The 18,098-nt window shown below is 35.6% G+C and overlaps 1 protein-coding gene across 13 annotated transcripts in view; it reads right to left on the bottom strand.

Annotated features, from left to right (window-relative positions):
- CALCRL (calcitonin receptor like receptor) overlaps positions 1 to 18,098 on the bottom strand; it is a 126,297-nt gene that overhangs the window by 46,258 nt on the left and 61,941 nt on the right. For 4 of the 13 annotated variants that reach the window (XM_042243643.1, XM_012131509.4, XM_042243645.1 and 1 more), the window contains 3 exons: positions 3,832 to 3,922; positions 3,591 to 3,660; positions 1,987 to 2,077 (listed from right to left, as the gene is read on the bottom strand). In XM_042243643.1, the coding sequence (XP_042099577.1) occupies positions 1,987 to 2,040 (54 nt within the window). In that variant the 5' untranslated portion in view covers positions 2,041 to 2,077; positions 3,591 to 3,660; positions 3,832 to 3,922. Of the gene's footprint in view, positions 1 to 1,395; positions 3,661 to 3,831; positions 3,923 to 11,023; positions 11,080 to 18,098 lie in introns of all 13 variants that reach the window. The other 9 variants (XM_060409656.1, XM_060409659.1, XM_060409661.1 and 6 more) reach the window with 4 other exon arrangements.

Below are 18,098 nucleotides of genomic sequence, written 5' to 3'. Positions count from 1 at the left end.
TGGAAAAGATATTTAACCTCCACCCCGGCACACAGCCCCACCAAAACCTCTGCTTTCTTATTGTAAAATGGGTTAAAATAGTATCACGATAACAAAGGGGAAGTATCTGGCACATGGTAAATGCTCAAATTTGTTGCCGTTTTTATATGTACATTTTGATAAAATAATGAAAGTTCATTTATGCTGTTGGTTAATAGAATTGTATGCACTTCAATAAATGTTTTAGACAGGTCTATATTTAGATTCTTCCACTTTAGTAGTAGTATTTTAACCTTCACTTACACTTTAATTTCTACATGACTTTTTTTCCTTGTTTCACAGCATGAAGCCTATATACACGTCTCTTCAACTTTATTTCTTCTTCGCTTTTGCATTATTCCTATCTATTTTCCATAAACAGTTATCTTTCTATTCCTATGTTGATTCCTTATTCTTAATTTTCTTACTGCTGTTCTCTAGCAGTAAGTTGAATTTAATTTAAATGTAAAATAGATACGAATAGTCCCTCAGTGTGTGACATCACTCTAGTTTTCCCATCACCTCACCACCATTCAACATTAACTTTCTCATTCTTAGATTGGTTTTAATTTCTTAACAAAGATTTATGGAGTTGTTGTGCTGCACATATTAAAAATGGAAATTTACAACATCAAGGAACAATATTTTTCTCCTGTTCTCAGTTTTTAGAATTGCATAAAACCAATATCATTTTTATTCTTACTTTAAAAGCCAGATATGCATGTTGTCTGAATGAATTCAAGAGAAACGGTCCCAGTTCCTTAAATTACAATAATCAGGTTGGTAATCTGTTACAGAATTACCTGCAGGGACCCAGCTTTGGCCCATGCAACTCATTGGCAGGCTCAGTTGAGGGTAGGAGCCAGAGAAACAGGACTCGAAACAGGACTCCTGTTTCTTGAATTCTAGTCTGTTTACCTAAGATAACATCTGAGAAGCGTAGAATTTGGGCTGCTCCTAGACTTCAGAATGTTTTTAAATACAAATGCTAACAGGAATGTAGTCATGCTTTTTTCCCATTTAAGTTTTCTATATTTTTCTTGAGTCTCTTTGCTTGACTCTTCCTGGGGTTTACTTGGAAACACCACAGGAAAATTATTTGCTGGCACAGAGTTAGATGAGATTACGTCTCTCAGTTTCTCATGCATATGATAAGAGTATTTTGTTGTTGTTGTAGTAAGAGTGTAGTCATTGCTTTAATAAGGGAGAAAGATGGGAACAAAATATTTCTGTAAATAAAGATAACATTAAGTGTATAAAGCATACAGCCCCTCTAGTAGAGCAATTGCTTTTTAGTCATCTTCAGTCCCCCCTCCACTTCCAGCCCCACCTCCCCTGCATATACATGCAGAGGCATGCAGGAGTGCACATACTCACATACACATCTGCCCCAAACTTAGCATCAATGCCTGTCAGAAAACGGACATTTCATACTTATTTGAATGAATGGATGAGGAAATTAATTTAAAACATAGTGATTGGTTCCAAAATGCTTTTCAGTCAATACAAGTCAATCAGTTGGCAGAATGGGAAGAAAATCAACAGGCTGGAACTGCTTTTTTAACGTAGCTAACTCAGAATCAGCAGGTCTGATTGAAAATATTTCATCTATTATGTATGACTGTGCTATGCAGCCATTCCTTTTTTTTTTTCTTTCAAACTCTGGTAATTACTTTCCTCTGGTGTCGGCACTGCTGTGTCTATCATACTTCCTCACTTTGATACCACCCCTCCCAATACAACATAATACTAGGGTGCCTGCTACAGGACTAAATGCCTAAAAAGGTACACTGAAAGAAAATGAATTATTGCTCTGTTGATTAGATATAAAAGTGTACTTTATTTATGCATCAAATAACTATATGTATGTAATTTTGTGTTATTAACCATTATCAATGATGGGTATATTAGAAGTTAAAACAGAAATAATCATAGGTAGGAGGATACATTAAACAAATTTATGCTTACCATGAAAAAAGGCAAGAGGAACAGAAAAGACAGGAAAAACTTTTTCTCCATCATTAAAGCCAAAATGAAATATGCTATATATATAATCAAACTGCAATAGAAAACAAAAAATATAATTCAGCAATATATATGAAGTAAATATACATGGCTCTCAATGGAAATTTCTTTTAAACCTCATGATAAAAAATAAATAAATAAATAAAAACTACATGATAATTCTGCTTTAAGGATTTGATTAACAGTTTTATGAATTACAAATATTAAAAGCATCATAAAGTACTAAAGAGCTAAATTAAATACATTTTAATTTAATTTAGTTAATTTTTCAAGCAGGAAAGCCTCTTACAGATGTAATTTTAAAAAATTAGAAATCATCTTCTTTTTGTTTATTTCTGTCAAACATCAACATGATTCAGCCCATAGGTATACATATGTCCCCTCCCTCATGAACCACCCCGTTCCACCCCTCTAGGTTGTTACAGAGCCCAGGTTTGAGTTCCCTATGTCATACAGCAAATTCACACTGGTAATTTATTTTACATATCCTTAAATTTACCAAAACTTGGATTAAAAAATTAGAATAAAATGATAAAAAGTATCAGAGTAAAGTCTCACAAGACATAAAAGCACAACTTTTGATAGCATGCTGCTGCTGCTGCTGCTGCTAAGTCGCTTCAGTTATGTCCGACTCTGTGTGACATAGATGGCAGCCCACTAGGCTCCTCTGTCCCTGGGATTCTCCAGGCAAGAATACTGGAGTGGGTTGCCATTTCCTTCTCCAATGCATGAAAGTGAAAAGTGAAAGTGAAGTCACTCTCACTTTCACTTTGATAGCATATTTTACTATAAAGCTTATTTATTTCCAATAATTATTCATCTTATTTTTAATTTTATGACTCTTCAGCAATTTAAGGGAAAAATTGAATTTGGGCCCATTCTTTGAAAGCTAGCATCCATAAGTCATAAAAAATGGACTTTTATTTTAATAGAAGTTACTCTTCACTGAAGGATTCACTTTTTATAATAAAACTAGTTCCCTAACCCATCTATATTATTAAAATAAGTTTAAAGGATATGGAAAATAGCAAATAAAAGTATTTCTGTCAAGTGTTTGTAATGTTAGATATAGATCCCTGCTAACTTCTTAATTCTAAGAGGCAAACATCGCAGGAATAAAGTGTTGGCACTTACTCTCCAAAAGTTCCATCATCAATCTACTCTGGTAACATTTTTATGAAATATAAATGACCCTGGTTTAGTCATATAATATATCTATTTAGCTGAGTTAAAACCATTTTTCAAAAGAGATAAAAACCAATACAGTATTATAAAGTAAAATAAAGTAAAAATAAAAAGTTAAAAAATAAATAAATAAAATCCTTTTAAAAAATCTAATCAATAAATATTTGCCAGTGAACTATATGAACTTAGATTTAATTTCGTTAGGAAATGTGTTGTGATTCCTATTACAGGGCAAATGTTAGAATAAGAATTATAAAAATCTTTTCATTTTACTTATCATTTGTATTATTGCATGCAACGAGAGCACACCATTAACTAGCACACAGAATCTATGCCACTGCTTGACCTCATCAATGACTTACCTAAAAGAAACTTCTCTTTTTATTGTAGCAGTCTTCCAAATAATGTTTTCTTTTCAGTCAGCTACACTGACTTAAAAAAATACAATGAAAAAACAAAGTATTACATTGAATTTAGATTTAAAAAATCATGTTGTAATAGAAAATAATGAATCAAAGTTTTTGCAATTTAATGATTAATGAGTTGATATTTTAGTTTTTATTACATTGTACCATGAGAAAAATCTAATTTTCTGATACTTACATTCACAATTGTCTCCAGACTCAAATCACATTTTCTCTTGGATCATATTCAAAATTGTCTTGAAGAATGTCTTAAATCTGGAGGTCATGACCTGAAATATTGATATAATAATTTTATTTCAATAAACAAAATCATTTCCATGATAAATTAAAATTTTCAAAGAAAATGCCACTAGTAAGATGATATTTGTATTAAGCTACTCTGATTTTTTAAAATCTTTTGCTTACAATATTTGAGTTTTGTCACAAATATTTGTTGTTTTCCATCATGTGGAGAAGTTTATGTCAATTTTCATTTATCCAGGATGGTTGAAACACTGAGCAATTGACTATTTTACTTAAGTAAATATCAAAAAAGTAGAATACAATAAAATAATTTTCAAATTAAACTGTTTTTTAAACTTCCCTCGAATAATCTGAGCTTTCCTGGTGGCTCAGATGATAAAGAATCTATCTGTAATGTGGGAAACCTGGTTTGACCTCTGGGTTGGGAAGATCCCCTGGAGAAAGGAATGGCTACCCATTTTATCTAATATTTATTGGAATGTGTTAGTCTTGGTTATTTAAATCTAATTCCCTAGCTGATATAGTTCCTCACAGACAGAAACCACATTCATCTTTCTTTTCTTTGTGTCTGGAATAAATGAAAAAATGAAGAAGTTAAGTACTTTAGGAGCTTAAGCTTACAATCCAGAACACTAATCATAACTATTAGTGAATTATCATTTCTTTTATTAGAAGACTGTAAGTAGTTTGCGGAGAAGGCAATGGCACCCCACTCCAGTACTCTTGCCTGGAAAATCCATGGACGGAGGAGCCTGGTAGGCTGCAGTCCATGGGGTCGCTAAGAGTCGGACACGACTGAGCGACTTCACTGTCACTTTTCTCTTTCATGTATTGGAGAAGGAAATGGCAACCCACTCCAGTGTTCTTGCCTGGAGAATCCCAGGGATGGCGGAGCCTGGTGGGCTGCTGTCTATGGGGTCGCACAGAGTCGGACACGACTGAAGTGACTCAGCAGCAGCAGCAGCAGCAAGTAGTGTTTGAATCTATACTGACACTGAAAATTGAGGGGAAACGTCAGCATGTTTACTTTTTTACAAAATAAAAGTCCTTTACTCCATCTTTGAGTTCAGTGGTTGGTTGGGTATTTGGATTGAATGCTGCTGCTGCTAAGTCGCTTCAGTCGTGTCCGACTCTGTGTGACCCCATAGATGGCAGCCCACCAGGCCCCCCTGTCCCTGGGATTCTCCAGGCAAGAACACTGGAGTGGGTTGCCATGTCCTTCTCCAATGCATGAAAGTGAAAAATGAAAGGGAAGTCGCTCAGTAATGTCTGCCTCTTTGCGACCCCAGGGACTGCAGCCTACCAGGCTCCTCCATCCATGGAATTGAATAAACAGAAGTTTACCGTTCTGTCTTTGGAAGTCATAAAGCTTAAGACAAATTTAAAACATTAGTAGCCCACATTTTTTCTGTATTAAATATGTATAAAATACAAAGGTGCAAAGGAAAATGTGAAGGAATATTATTTTATTTGGAAATCAGATTTTTATGAAACAATGCTTTGATGATTTACACAATGCAGGATTAAATTATCCTTAATGCGTATATGGGCTCAAAAACTGAAGGAAAAGTTGCCTCAAAAAACATGTTTGAAGTTTTCCTATATCTAACATATTTGAAAAACATTTCATGCAACACTAGCAGCCATTTTTGTTGCTAATGGGTTTCAGAATCAGAGTTCCAAAAAATATCTTAGTGAAATATCTCTTAGTGTTCAAAGGATCATCCTGGCACCAATAATTAAGATGAGTTTATTCAACTCACAAAATATTGATCAGTGCAAGTAATTCCACTTTTATAGCTTTCTTACTTCACCCTATTCCCTAGTGATCTGGAAAGTGGGCTATTAGGAACAAGATTATATTCTGCACTGTATACGTTTGTAGCATTCCTAATCAAAGGGGCAGGTTTATGATCCCTGGTTTTATCAAACTTTGAAGCAGCAATTTTGGGTGGCAGTTTCTCAACAACATGGTGGATACTTGTACTCTTTAGATCTGGTAATGTCTATTTCATGCAGTGATCCAATTTGCTTGCATCATCTACCCTACAAAGGATTTATCAAATTTCCTTCCTGGCAGACATATGGCATGAAAATGCTAATGATGGAAGAATCACCCCTTTTACCAATATTCTTACATCTTACATCAATTCTCACATCAATAATGTAAGAATCATGACTGGGCATACAAATAATGCTACTGCAGATACATCTGAAGGTCAGTTTAGATTAAGCCTCATATTTATGAGTATGGCATGATTACTGTCAGAAGCATGCTTAATTGTATGCCTCAGCCTACATTTAATCATACTGAACCAACTCACTGGTTCTTTGTATACAGCTTCTCATATGTTCATTTAGCAAGTGGTTCTCTCCTCTATGTTTAGCTTATTCCAGATTTATCTTTCCTGAAGTTCACATTATATTAATTGATCAAAGATGTTAAGTAAATCATTGTAAATTTCTCATATCTAGTTAAATTATTTATTGACAACTGAGTTTCATGTTGCGTGCTGAAATATAGTAGGTCCCATTCAATTTTGAAGAGAGATCAAGTACATAATTAAAGGAGGTCAAATTAAATGACTAATTCTGCCAGTGGATTTTTCCAGGTGAGCTCGGGTTTGTTTAACAGGAAAAGCACTGCTTCAAAACTGAGAAAGCTCTAATTTAAACTTTTAAGTCAATCTCTAATCACAGTGGTACTAGCAGTAGTTATTGGCATTTTCTCTTTTTAACTGCTAGCCTAGTCTCTAGATCCTATAAATATTATTATCACATCTCAAAATTAAAATAGAAGATTTGGTTTTACTATTAGAAATAGAATAATTTTCTTTACTGTATATATGAAATAAAAATAGTTTATAAATAATCTACAAGCTTCTCGCTCCAAGAATCACCAAAATAAAATTTAAATGACTTATTTCATCACAGAAAGAACTTTGACTTAAGACCTCAAATAACTTTTGAAATATAGCTCCCTAATCACTCATAGCTTTGTATAGCATCATTCTGGGTTCATTTCTTAAAATTGCAGTATATCAGCAACACAAGGCAGTTCTCCATTTTTTTTAACAGTTTTGCATTTCCAAATCCACAAAATTTAACCAATCTTCTTGGCTTGATCAGTGTAAAAAAAAAAAAAAAAAAGGTTTATTCTACCTAAACATAATAAATCAGTGTGACCTAATCATTTACCAGAACACAAAATCATAAAGCCAGTACCTTTCAAAATTGTTTCTTATTTTCTCAAATTTTTATTATACATGTACACACTTCTCATAAATTTTTCTTAGTAAAAATTCTTATTTTTAGTTGACTCATCTAACCCTAATATTAAAAGTGTATGTCCACTCCAAAATTAAGACCAAAAAAACAACTTTAATCTTCCACTCCTCGATTTCCAAAATATCCTGGATTGTCACAGGCCCTAAGCCATGTTCTTTCCTCCATTTATTTATCTAGTTACTATAAAACTGGCTAACAGAAGCATTTCCCACAAATATCCAATTTGCCATTAAGTATCCCGAACCTTTGTGTGAGCAAAGTGAGGCTGTTTCCTATCCAAGTACATGGTTTCCTTTATGGCATATTAAACAAGTTCCATTTTTCCTGATTCAAAACAAGGAAAAAGCACTCTTCGCTCCCAATATCCTACCTGTCTATGGCAAATGTCAACTTCTTTCTCTCATTCACACTGTGTGGAACAGATTGTGAAAAGTGTTCAAGTACAAGATCCTGGTTACTTTTTATTATCTTCTCACTGCTTACTTTTTGGCAAAACCTAAGTCTTTGTGCTAGAATGATTCCTGCTATTACCATCTTTACTTCCACCAGAGTCTTTGAGGAAGAAATGCCCTTATTTCCCCACCCCCATCCTGCCCTGGACTGTTCCTAACACTTTCAGTAAATGAAGCAGTAAGAAAATTAAAATATAAAGAGACTTCTCTTGAAGATCTGTTACTGGAATGTAAGAAACTCAAATTATTAAGCTTTTTTTTTAAAATAGTAAGTCTTGAGGCTTTTATTACTGAATGAACAAGTAACAAATCACTGTTGTAACATACACCAGGGTTCCACAGAGTGTGGGTTAATGGATCACCTGTTTCAGAATCATCCCCAGAACTTGCTCAACACATTAGAATGTCTAGGCCCCAGAACAGAAACTCTGAATCAGAATCTTCAGAAGAACTTGGGAGTACTTTTTGTAAGCACCCGAGGAAATTCTTGGCCTGCTGCATTTTGGGAAGCACAATACAAACACATCATCCTCATTTGGCCATGCTGAAACCTGGACATACTTATGTTCCTCTGTCTCTAGGTGCTGGCCAAACTATTTTAAAAGTGCTATTAAGTATAAATCAAGCAAAATATTCTGCAGTGTTCCCAGGCACAATTACTACCTCAGAACTTCCAGAGCAAGTTATTCAGATATATATGTTAAAACATTTCATGTAATATAATTATTACTCTATACTGTTCGTGCTTCTGGATTGTGAGTACATGAAGAATAAGACATGCACCATATTTATTAGGTAGTTAGGACAGGAAAAAGGAGTCCAAAATAGCAGTGGCTAAAAGACAAAGGGAAAAGCCCATGAAAATAGAATAAAGGAAAGTCCGAAGACCAGAGTAAGGACCTCAGGTGAAGCAAACAGCCTTCGGGCAGGATCGAGGGGAGGAGACAAAAATACATACAGAGAGGAGCCAAAACTGAGCTGGGGGCTTCTCGTCTCTTCCCATCTTTCGGGTCGGCCCACCGTCACGCCTCAAGGATGTATTTTCCTTTGCTTTCTAAATAAAACTGAGCTATAACAGTGGTCCATCCATCACTTCAAACTTTTGCTGCAGTGACACAGAACCAAGGAAGTTACTCCCCAGACATGTTCATCCCTGTGACTTCAAACCCTAGCAAAGTGGAGGATAAAGGGGGTACCCAAATAGTATGTTTTGAGTAGGTTATTTACAAAATGAATTCAATCGAGTTGAAGAAATCTGGTGTTACAGGATGTTCTCAGCTGTCTCAAACATATTAGAATTTTCTGACATCTTTAACAAGTCATTGCCCGGATTGTAATCCAAGAGATTCAGATTCAGTGCATCTTGATTGTGGCCAAGGGATAAACTTTTTATCAAGTTTCCTAGGTGATGCAGGAATATGCAACTAGTGTTGAGAACCAGTGGTACAGACAGAATCCTGTGGTAGGCAGAATAACGAGCCTCCAAGATTCCCATATATAATCCCCAGAATCTGATTTTAAGGTAATGGACCTTAAAATAGGAAGATTATCCTAGATTTTCGTGAATTATCCTGGTAGGCCTAAACTAAGCCCTTCAAATAGAAGGGGAACAGTGGCGAGTCTGTCGGAGCAGTGCAGCAGAAGGAAGGAAGCAGAAGATAACAGCAACAAAAAGGAGTTGATCCACGGTTGCTGGCTATGCCATGCAGGAGCTCATGCGCTAGGACCAGAAACCAGACTCTAGAATGACAAAGGTGCCCCTTAAGCTAACAGCCAGCAAGCAAATGTGCACCTCAGCTGTACATCCTCAAGGAACTGAATTTTGCCAACAACCCGAATGATTCCAGAAGCATATCCTCTCCAGGACCTTCAGAAGAGAACACAGCTCTGCCAACACTTGACTCTGGCCTTGTGAGACTTGAAATAGAGAAACTCGACAAGCCCACAGGGCTTCTGACCCATAGAGCAGTGAGATAATAAACATGTTGTTTCAAACTACTAAATTTGTGGCAATTTGTCAGAGCTGTGAGAAAAAACTAACTAGAAATCCTTACCCTTATAAAATATTAATTTTCCCATTAAAACTAAGTGGTAATTTTCTGCTTGCCAACTGGCCAGTCCTTCCTCCTAACTTTATTTATTTATTTTTTAAATTTTTTTAATTTTTATTTTTACTTTATTTTACTTTACAATACTGTATTGGTTTTGCCATACATTGACATGAATCCACCACGGGTGTACATGCGTTCCCAAACATGAACCCCCCTCCCACCTCCCTCCCCATAACATCTCTCTGGGTCATCACCGTGCACCAGCCCCAAGCATGCTGTATCCTGCGTCAGACATAGACTGGTGATTCGATTCTTACATGATAGTATACATGTTACAATGCCATTCTCCCAAATCATCCCTCCTAACTTTAGAATGCAGATCCTTTTCAATTTATGATGGGGCTATGTCCTAATAAATCATAAATTGAAAATATTATAAGAGGCAAATGCATTTAATACATCTAACATACCAAACACCATAGTTTACTTTAAACATACTCAGAACACTTACATTAGCCTGCAGTTGGGCAAAATCACGTAACACAAATACTATTTTATAATTAAGTGTTGAATATCTCATGTAATGTATTGAGTGCGTGTGTTAGTCACTCAGTCATGTCCAATTCTTTGCAACCCCCTGGACTGTAGCCCGCCAGGCTCCTCTGTCCATGGTATTCTCTAAGCAGGAATACTGCAGTGGGTTACATTTCCTTCTCCAGGGGACCTTCCCAACCCAGGGATTGAACCCAGGTCTCCTTCATTGCAAGCAGATGCTTTACATCTGAGCTACTAGGGAAGCCCAATGTATTGAATACTATACTGAAAGTGAAAAACAGAAAGTTATATGAGTACAGAATGGTTGTATCAGCTGTTTATCCTCATGATCTTGTGTATGACTGGGAACTTTGGTTCTTTGCCTTGTCCAGAATCACAAGAGAATATCATACCACATATTGCCAGCCTGGGGAAAGGTCACAATTCAAAAGAAAGTAGGGTTTCTACAGAATATGTATTGCTTTCACATTATGATAAAGTCAAACCATGTTAAGTTGGAGACTGTCTGTATATTCATTAATACTGCAAGGCAATCACATTAGCTAAGAGAAGTTCTTTCTAGCTGCTCTTAAATTGCTGTATGATTTTGAGAAAATCAACTCAACTTTTTTCTGCATGATTTATCCAACTAGAGTCGAGAGTGGATGGCATCACCAACTCGATGGACATGAGTTTGAGCGAGCTCTGGAAGTGGTAATGGATGGGGAAGCCTGGCGTGCTGCAGTCCATGAGGTCGCAAAGAGCTGGACACAACTGAGCGACTGAACTGAACTGAACTTACCCAACTAGAGAATAAATACTCAACTTGATCTTTAGCTTCTTTTTTTCTCTTGCATCCTAGTTAGAAGAGGTACACTGGAGTCAGAGAGCCATAACTACAAACTTAATCTTATACAAACTTAAACTCACTGAAGTCTATTTCTTGTCCTCAAAGCGGGTGTACAAGTAGTGGTGTAATCAATGCTTCCTATAATTTTTTATCATAACTCATCTTATCAGTGTGTTATATTTCATGATAATGTTAAGAATTTGTCTTATAATAAATATTCCAAAAGCATTAGCTCTTGCTATTATCATTATTACTGAAAAAAGTGAAAATGTTCGTTGCTCAGTTGTGTCTGACTCTTTGCAATCCAATGAACTGTAGCCTGCCAGCCTCTTCTGTCCGAGGGATTCTCCAGGCAATAATATTGGAGTGGGTAGGCATGCCTTTCTCCAGGAGAACTTCCCGACCCATACTATAACAATTTGTCACTATAACACTGTTCTCAACTGAAGGAACCAAGGAAAGTCCAGCATACATATTTTAGTGACTTGGCCAAGGTCACATAGATACTTAGGGCTGACACCAATTTAAGAACTCAGAATCTCTGACCCTGTATCTCGGCCCCTTTGCCCTGGATGATTGTGACTCAGAAGACTGAGTCTTTTATTTGGATAATTAAGGATTAATAAATGCAGAATACATTTCTATTTTGCTTTTTCAGTTATTTTACATAACCATCCATTCATTGCATTGCATTTTATTTTTATTCATAAAACATTTTTCACATAATTTCTTCTTTTAATTCTTTTCCTTAGAAATGCTGTGACTTTTTTTTAACATACATTATTTAGAAATATTGTGATTATTTTTTTTTAAAACTTACGTTAGTAAATGGCTTGACAATTCAGACTTGCCATTCTGCTAAGGCACCAAAATAAAAAGAATATGTATTGTCTCACTCTTAAGCACTTTAAAATGCAACTTAGATGGCGAAATGCCTCTAGAAATTCAGTTTGTCATCTTACCCTATTTATTGAGCAATTACATTCACTTAGTTGTATCCGGAGACAGAAGTGAACATAAGATCTGTGCTGTCAATGCAGATATTCGTCAAGCTAGAAAGTAGTAATTTTATGCTGATTTTAGAGACTTAGTTCAGTGCTTTTACAAACAGTCCATAAGAAAAATTCATGAGGTTCTAAAAAGGAACGCTTTCACAACATTTAAGACGGAAGCCAAGGCTGGGCCTTAGGCAGTACACTGTCAGTCAATGAGTCAGAGCAAGTTACACACCTTCTAGGGGTCTCATTTGTAAAACAAAGGAGTATGATATGATAAATATTGAATAAAGGTTCAAAATTTATATCTTAAAAGATAGTTAATATAAGAAGAGTTTTGTTGCAAGTAATCCAAGTCCAAAATATTCTTGAATCAAAGTCATTCCTGACACTGTTTTTCCTGGCTCAGGAAGACTTTCCCCAGGTCTCCTACTACCAATTACCCAAAAAGAGTGAGTTTGAATCTAAGGCAGTTGAAAGTGGACCACTTGGCTAAATGCTTTTTCTTTTATTATATGAGGATTCAGGGAAAACGTATCTAGACCAAAAATAAATATAAAAGTCACATCTTGCTTTCATCTCTTTATATACTGCCTCTTTTTGAGAGCCACTATTACTTTTGAAAGGCCATTTACAGAAAAAGTCTAGTTCTCTCTTCTGCACTGCACAAAATTGAAATTAGAAAAGCAAACATACTTCATAAGCCCTCTTGCCAGACTTCTCAGAATGGAACCTGATCAGTTCATCTAGGCCAAGCTAAACTTATTACCATCATCATTGGAATAGCCTTAATGCTTCTAATACTGGAAACCAACAATTTCTGAAATTTGGCTACATTGAGTTTTTATCTCTTTTTTCATTTAACAGAAAATGACCTAGGTAAAAATTTAAAAATCATAGGGTGCCAGAAATTACAGTACATGTTAAGTAATGATTCAACAATACACTCAACAACTTAATTAATGAGCGAGTAAGAAAGATTATTACTTTTAATTCACCAAAATCTTATGCATTACTTAGCATATAAAAGGGACATCTAATATTTAAAAAGGCAATAAAAACTCTCATAAAAACCTCCAGAAAGTAGTTTTGAAGAGACGGACACAACTGAGTGTTTAACACTGACTTTAATAATAACTATTAAACTCCAAATGCTAAGAAAACATATATTGTAAATATTGTCTCATTGACTAATGATACAGTTTTCCTTTTTCCACAGAGTGACTGAAATAAAGTAACACCCAACTGATATTTATAATTAGCATGATCGAGGAACACTGTGTGATATCAGTAACAAGCAGAGGCAGTAGTTATGCTAGCCACAAATATGAGTTAAAACTTTGTGATTTTACAACTCAACTCAGCCTCACACTTGCAAGTTAAACAACTTCAATAAGAATTGTTTTCTCATTTGCAAAATAGTTTTAAACCAGAAAACTATTGTGAAAATAAAATGAGATAATATACGTAAACATTTTACAACACAATAAGTGTTAGCTGTTTTTATTATTATTACATTACATTAAAATTTTTGAAATACAAATAAGTTTAAGTTATTTTGTTTAAGCTATTATAAGTTTAAGTTATTTGCCATAATTTTAATAGCATTATAGGTGAAAATTAATCTTATATTTCAAGATGATTGTCCTAAGCATCTTGACTCTTTATATTATGCAGAAATGTTTCTATTCTGTCATTTAAGTCAGTTATGAAAATATCAAGTTAAATGAGTGATGACAAGTCTATTCCCAAACATGTCCTAGTTAATAAATAACTGCATATTTCCTAATACTGCTCTAGCTAATTGTCTGTACACACTATAATCAGTCACATTGTAAAGAATATAACAAGTTAATCCAATTAAAAACAAGATATAAATCCTCTCAAATCTGACTTTAATTTTATGTTAACTGTAACAGCCTTTACTAACAATGTATTGGAACCAAAAAGAAAAACATTGACTCTATGCTTACTTGCTTATCTAATGAACATTCCAGGTTGAATAGCTGAATAACCATTAATGAAAGATAATATTGTGATTAAATTTTGGACTTCATTTTACACTCTGAAGTACTTACTCACAGGAATTATTTTCCCATTGTGGGTATAATTAGCCATTTCCGATGATTTTGGTCACCTTCTTTTTATTTGAAAGAGGCAAGAGGCCAAATATCAGCCCAATTAGTAAAAGATGGGAGGGAACCTAAAAAATGCTTTGTACTTGATGGGACACTTGCTCCAGGAGATTTAATATGGAAAGAATTGCTTGTCCAAGAGCATAGAAATGAAACACATCTTTCCAGCTCTTTGGATTATAAGCTTTATACCTACTTTTCCACAAAGTCAGGAGTCAAGTTCTATGCAAAAACATGTTATCTTCCTCAGACAATAAAATAAAAAAAATATGTAATTCTACTGAAATTTTAATTTAAATTAATATAGTAGTCCATCATAAACGTTATGGTATTTTTCTTTTTTGACGTTTTCCATTTCTTTCAAATCAAACATGCATACAGCGTTTACTAGCATGTAGGAAGCATAGAAACTCTACTGATATGGTCAGTCCAGCACATTTTCTTTTTTTCCCCTGATAAAATGACCCTCTATTTCCGCTGGAAAATCTATTCATTCTGGTTGAAGTGAGGCTGCCCTGCTGAGGTGGGAAGTGATTGAAAAGAGGTCAGATTAACACAATCCTCTGATTTAGGTTGATTTAGGCATGGAAATGTGGTCTGAGCTATACCATCAAAATTCTCCCCGGGACATTTATTTTAGTGTTATCTGGGAAGATTTTCTGTTGGAGTTGCAAAGCAAATAGTACATTGTTATTGGGCTGTCCTCACACATCCTTCTTGGCGAAGGAAATTCCTCCAGTATTCTTGCCAGGGAAATCCCATGGGCAGAGGAGCCTGGCAGGCTGCAGTCTGTGGGATCACAAAGAATCGGACCTGACTGATATCCTTTCTATCATATGGAGGAAACCTGTTTTAAAAGTGAAGCCAAGCAGAGATAGTCAGCTGAGAGCTGCAGACTGGTAGAGAATCCCATGACATTTTCATTTTCTTATAGGAGTGAAAACTGATAACTTATATACAAAAATGCAAATTTTTATCCCATTTGTGGCATGTTTTAATTGTGTTATTATAAGCTATAACAAAAAAGAAACAGCATACAGGAGAATTAGCAAGAAAAAAAAGAAAAATTACTGAGCTATAGTTCATTCCTGGAAATAAACCCCAGTTAAAATTCTTATATCACAAATATTTCCCTTTTATAAAGTTATTTATAGGTTAAAAAAATGTGAAAGGAGAAAGGAAGAAGGAAGGAAAGGGAGGAAATAAGACAGGGTAAGCAAAGAAGGAAGGAAAGAGAAAAATCAATGTGTGTGTGCCCGAGGTAAATACATGCTTTATTTAAATTAAATTTATTTTTTCATTACTTTTCTAAAATATCAAACAGAATGTTTATAATACTGAAATTTGTACCATTACAAGTTTCTTTTTCTCACAACCATTAAACGTAACTCCGTTTTAATATTTTTAGTATACTCATTCATTCATTCAAACATTTATTTAAATATAAAATTTCTTTGTTTGAAATATTTATTTCAAAACCTATGCCAAGTACTCGAGATCCAGAAATGCTTTAATTTTTTTATCTTGAAGTAGTAAAAAAATTTATAGGGGAAAAAGATATACAAATGTTGTTAATAATGTGTGCGTGATGCTCAGTGACAGTCCTGTCAGTCTCTTTGCAACTCCATGGACTATAGCCTGCCAGGCTCCTCTGTTCATGCAATCTTCCAGGCAAGAATACTGGAATGGGTTGCCTTTTCCTACTCCAGGGGATCTTCCCAACCCAGGGATCGAACCCATGTCTCCTGTATCTCCTTCCTTAACAGATGGATTCTTTACTAGTGCACCACCTGGGAAGCCCAATAAAGTGTATAGATAGTCAATAAATACTTTTTTAGTGTTTGTTCAGAGAATGGTGCATTTCACATGGGAGAAGTGTGTGTGTGTGTGCACGAACATGCACGTACATATGACACTTAAGTAGAGTTTCAGTAAATCTGTAATTTGGTGGACTTCCCTGGTGGCCCAGGGGTTAAGACTCTTTCCTTTCACTGGAGGGAGCATGGATTCCATCCCTGCTTAAAGAACTAAGATCCTGCATGCTGCGTGGTATGGCCAAATATTTATTTTTCTTTTAATTCAGTAATTTGAAAGTGTCAGGTACTAAATGGATGCAAGGATATAAGAGGTGAGACCTTCTTGAAAGACAGGGATGCAGATTAAAGATGGTATCTTCTGTCATGTTGAAGAGTTTTGATGTAATGCTGTAAGCTAGAGATTTTCATCTCTGTGCCCACTCTAATTGCTGGTGATGGCAGCGAGCACTCTTGCCCTGAGCAGTGACTGGGTTGAGTCTTGACTCAGTAAGCTTCCCTGAGGCATCAGTGATGTCTGCCATGGGCATCATCCTGAGAAGCTGTGACATGTTTTCTAAAAATTTTCTAACCCAGCTGCAAAAAAATAATGATAATTGTAGAGGAATTAAGCAGTAGAACACTATGTCAAGATTTTCCTTTTACAAAGTAGGAGGATTAATTTAAAGATGGTGACAAGGGCAGTTGTACAGAAAGAGACAAATTAGAATATTGCATTGACTTCTAAGGAAATGAGGCAAGAAAATAATCATGGAGGCTGGAACTAGGATTGATAATGATGGGCATGGATAGGAATATTTAAAAGTCAGGATATTAAATAGATTTAATCTATGAAGATATGAGAATTCAGATGAGTGTAATTAATGAAATCCCTAATTGAAGTCCTTAAAGGAAGTCCCTCAATTCTAATATGAGTCTCTGGCTTCCAATAAGGAATATAGGGAATACAACAGGAAATAGATGGTGGGAAAATATATGAGTATAGACGAGATATTTTGACGAAGAAAGTGCCTGAGTATTTGTCTACATAATTCTGAAAATTAGTAAGGAAGAGGCTTGAAATAAAATGTTCACACTCATCATCATATAATGGAACAACTGCTGCTGCTGCTGCTGCTGCTAAGTCACTTCAGTCGTGTCCGACTCTGTGTGACCCCATAGACAGCAGCCCACCAGGCTCTTCTGTCCCTGGGATTCTCCAGGCAAGAATACTGGGGTGGGTTGCCATTTCCTTCTCCAATGCATGCATACATGCTAAGTTGCTTCAGTCATTCCAACTCTGTGCAGCCCTATGGACAGAAGCCCACCAGGCTCCTCCATCCACAGGATTCTCTAGGCAAGAATACTGGAGTGGGTTGCCATTTCCTTCTCCCAATAGAACAGCAAAAGGTGCCATTTTGTCCAGAAAAGCTGTCTATAATGGGAAGAGAATAGACAGTGTACTCTAAGAGATATGTATGGAATTGAATTAGAGCACATTTCAAACACTAGTGGAATTTTAGACAGTCCTTCCTTCAAAAGGAAAACTGTGTGTTAATAGACAGTATAGGTAGAGCATTCTTTGGACTAGGAACTAGAAACACAAAGGCATAGGTTCTAAAAGAGCAAGGCTTGTGTGAGTAGGGTAGAGGTGCCGGCCTGCAGGAACTTGAGCTTCATTAGGGAATCAGTTGAGGGAAACCTGGATATGTGACTTGAGACATTTCCTAGGCACCCTGTCCCATGATGCTCTCTACTACTGCTGTAATGTTGCACATACCAAACAACTTATTTTTAATTATTTAGTCCTGTGACTAAATCTGGGTTATAATTTAAAAATAGATTTTCCAGTGCAAGAGAAGTCGCACAGGAAGAAGCTCCTTGCTGAATTAAACCATGCTTAAGTGAGAACGGCTGCTTAAGAACAACACGTTCCCTGTGAAAAATGATGGCAAGTCCCTTTCAGCCAGTCTAACCTTTACGGAGTGCTATTATCAACTCAATTGTATGTTTTTTCCTGTTTCACAAACATGTTCCCAAAAGACTTTTAAAATAGCTTTCTTTCCTGCTAAATTGTTGTGCCAAGCACTTTTTCTGAATCTTA

Source organism: Ovis aries, chromosome 2 (genome assembly GCF_016772045.2).
Source record: "Ovis aries strain OAR_USU_Benz2616 breed Rambouillet chromosome 2, ARS-UI_Ramb_v3.0, whole genome shotgun sequence".
In the NCBI taxonomy this organism is placed as follows: Eukaryota; Metazoa; Chordata; class Mammalia; order Artiodactyla; family Bovidae; genus Ovis; species Ovis aries.
Note: the sequence above shows the minus strand (reverse complement) of the source record. Positions and strands in the feature narration are given on the sequence as shown.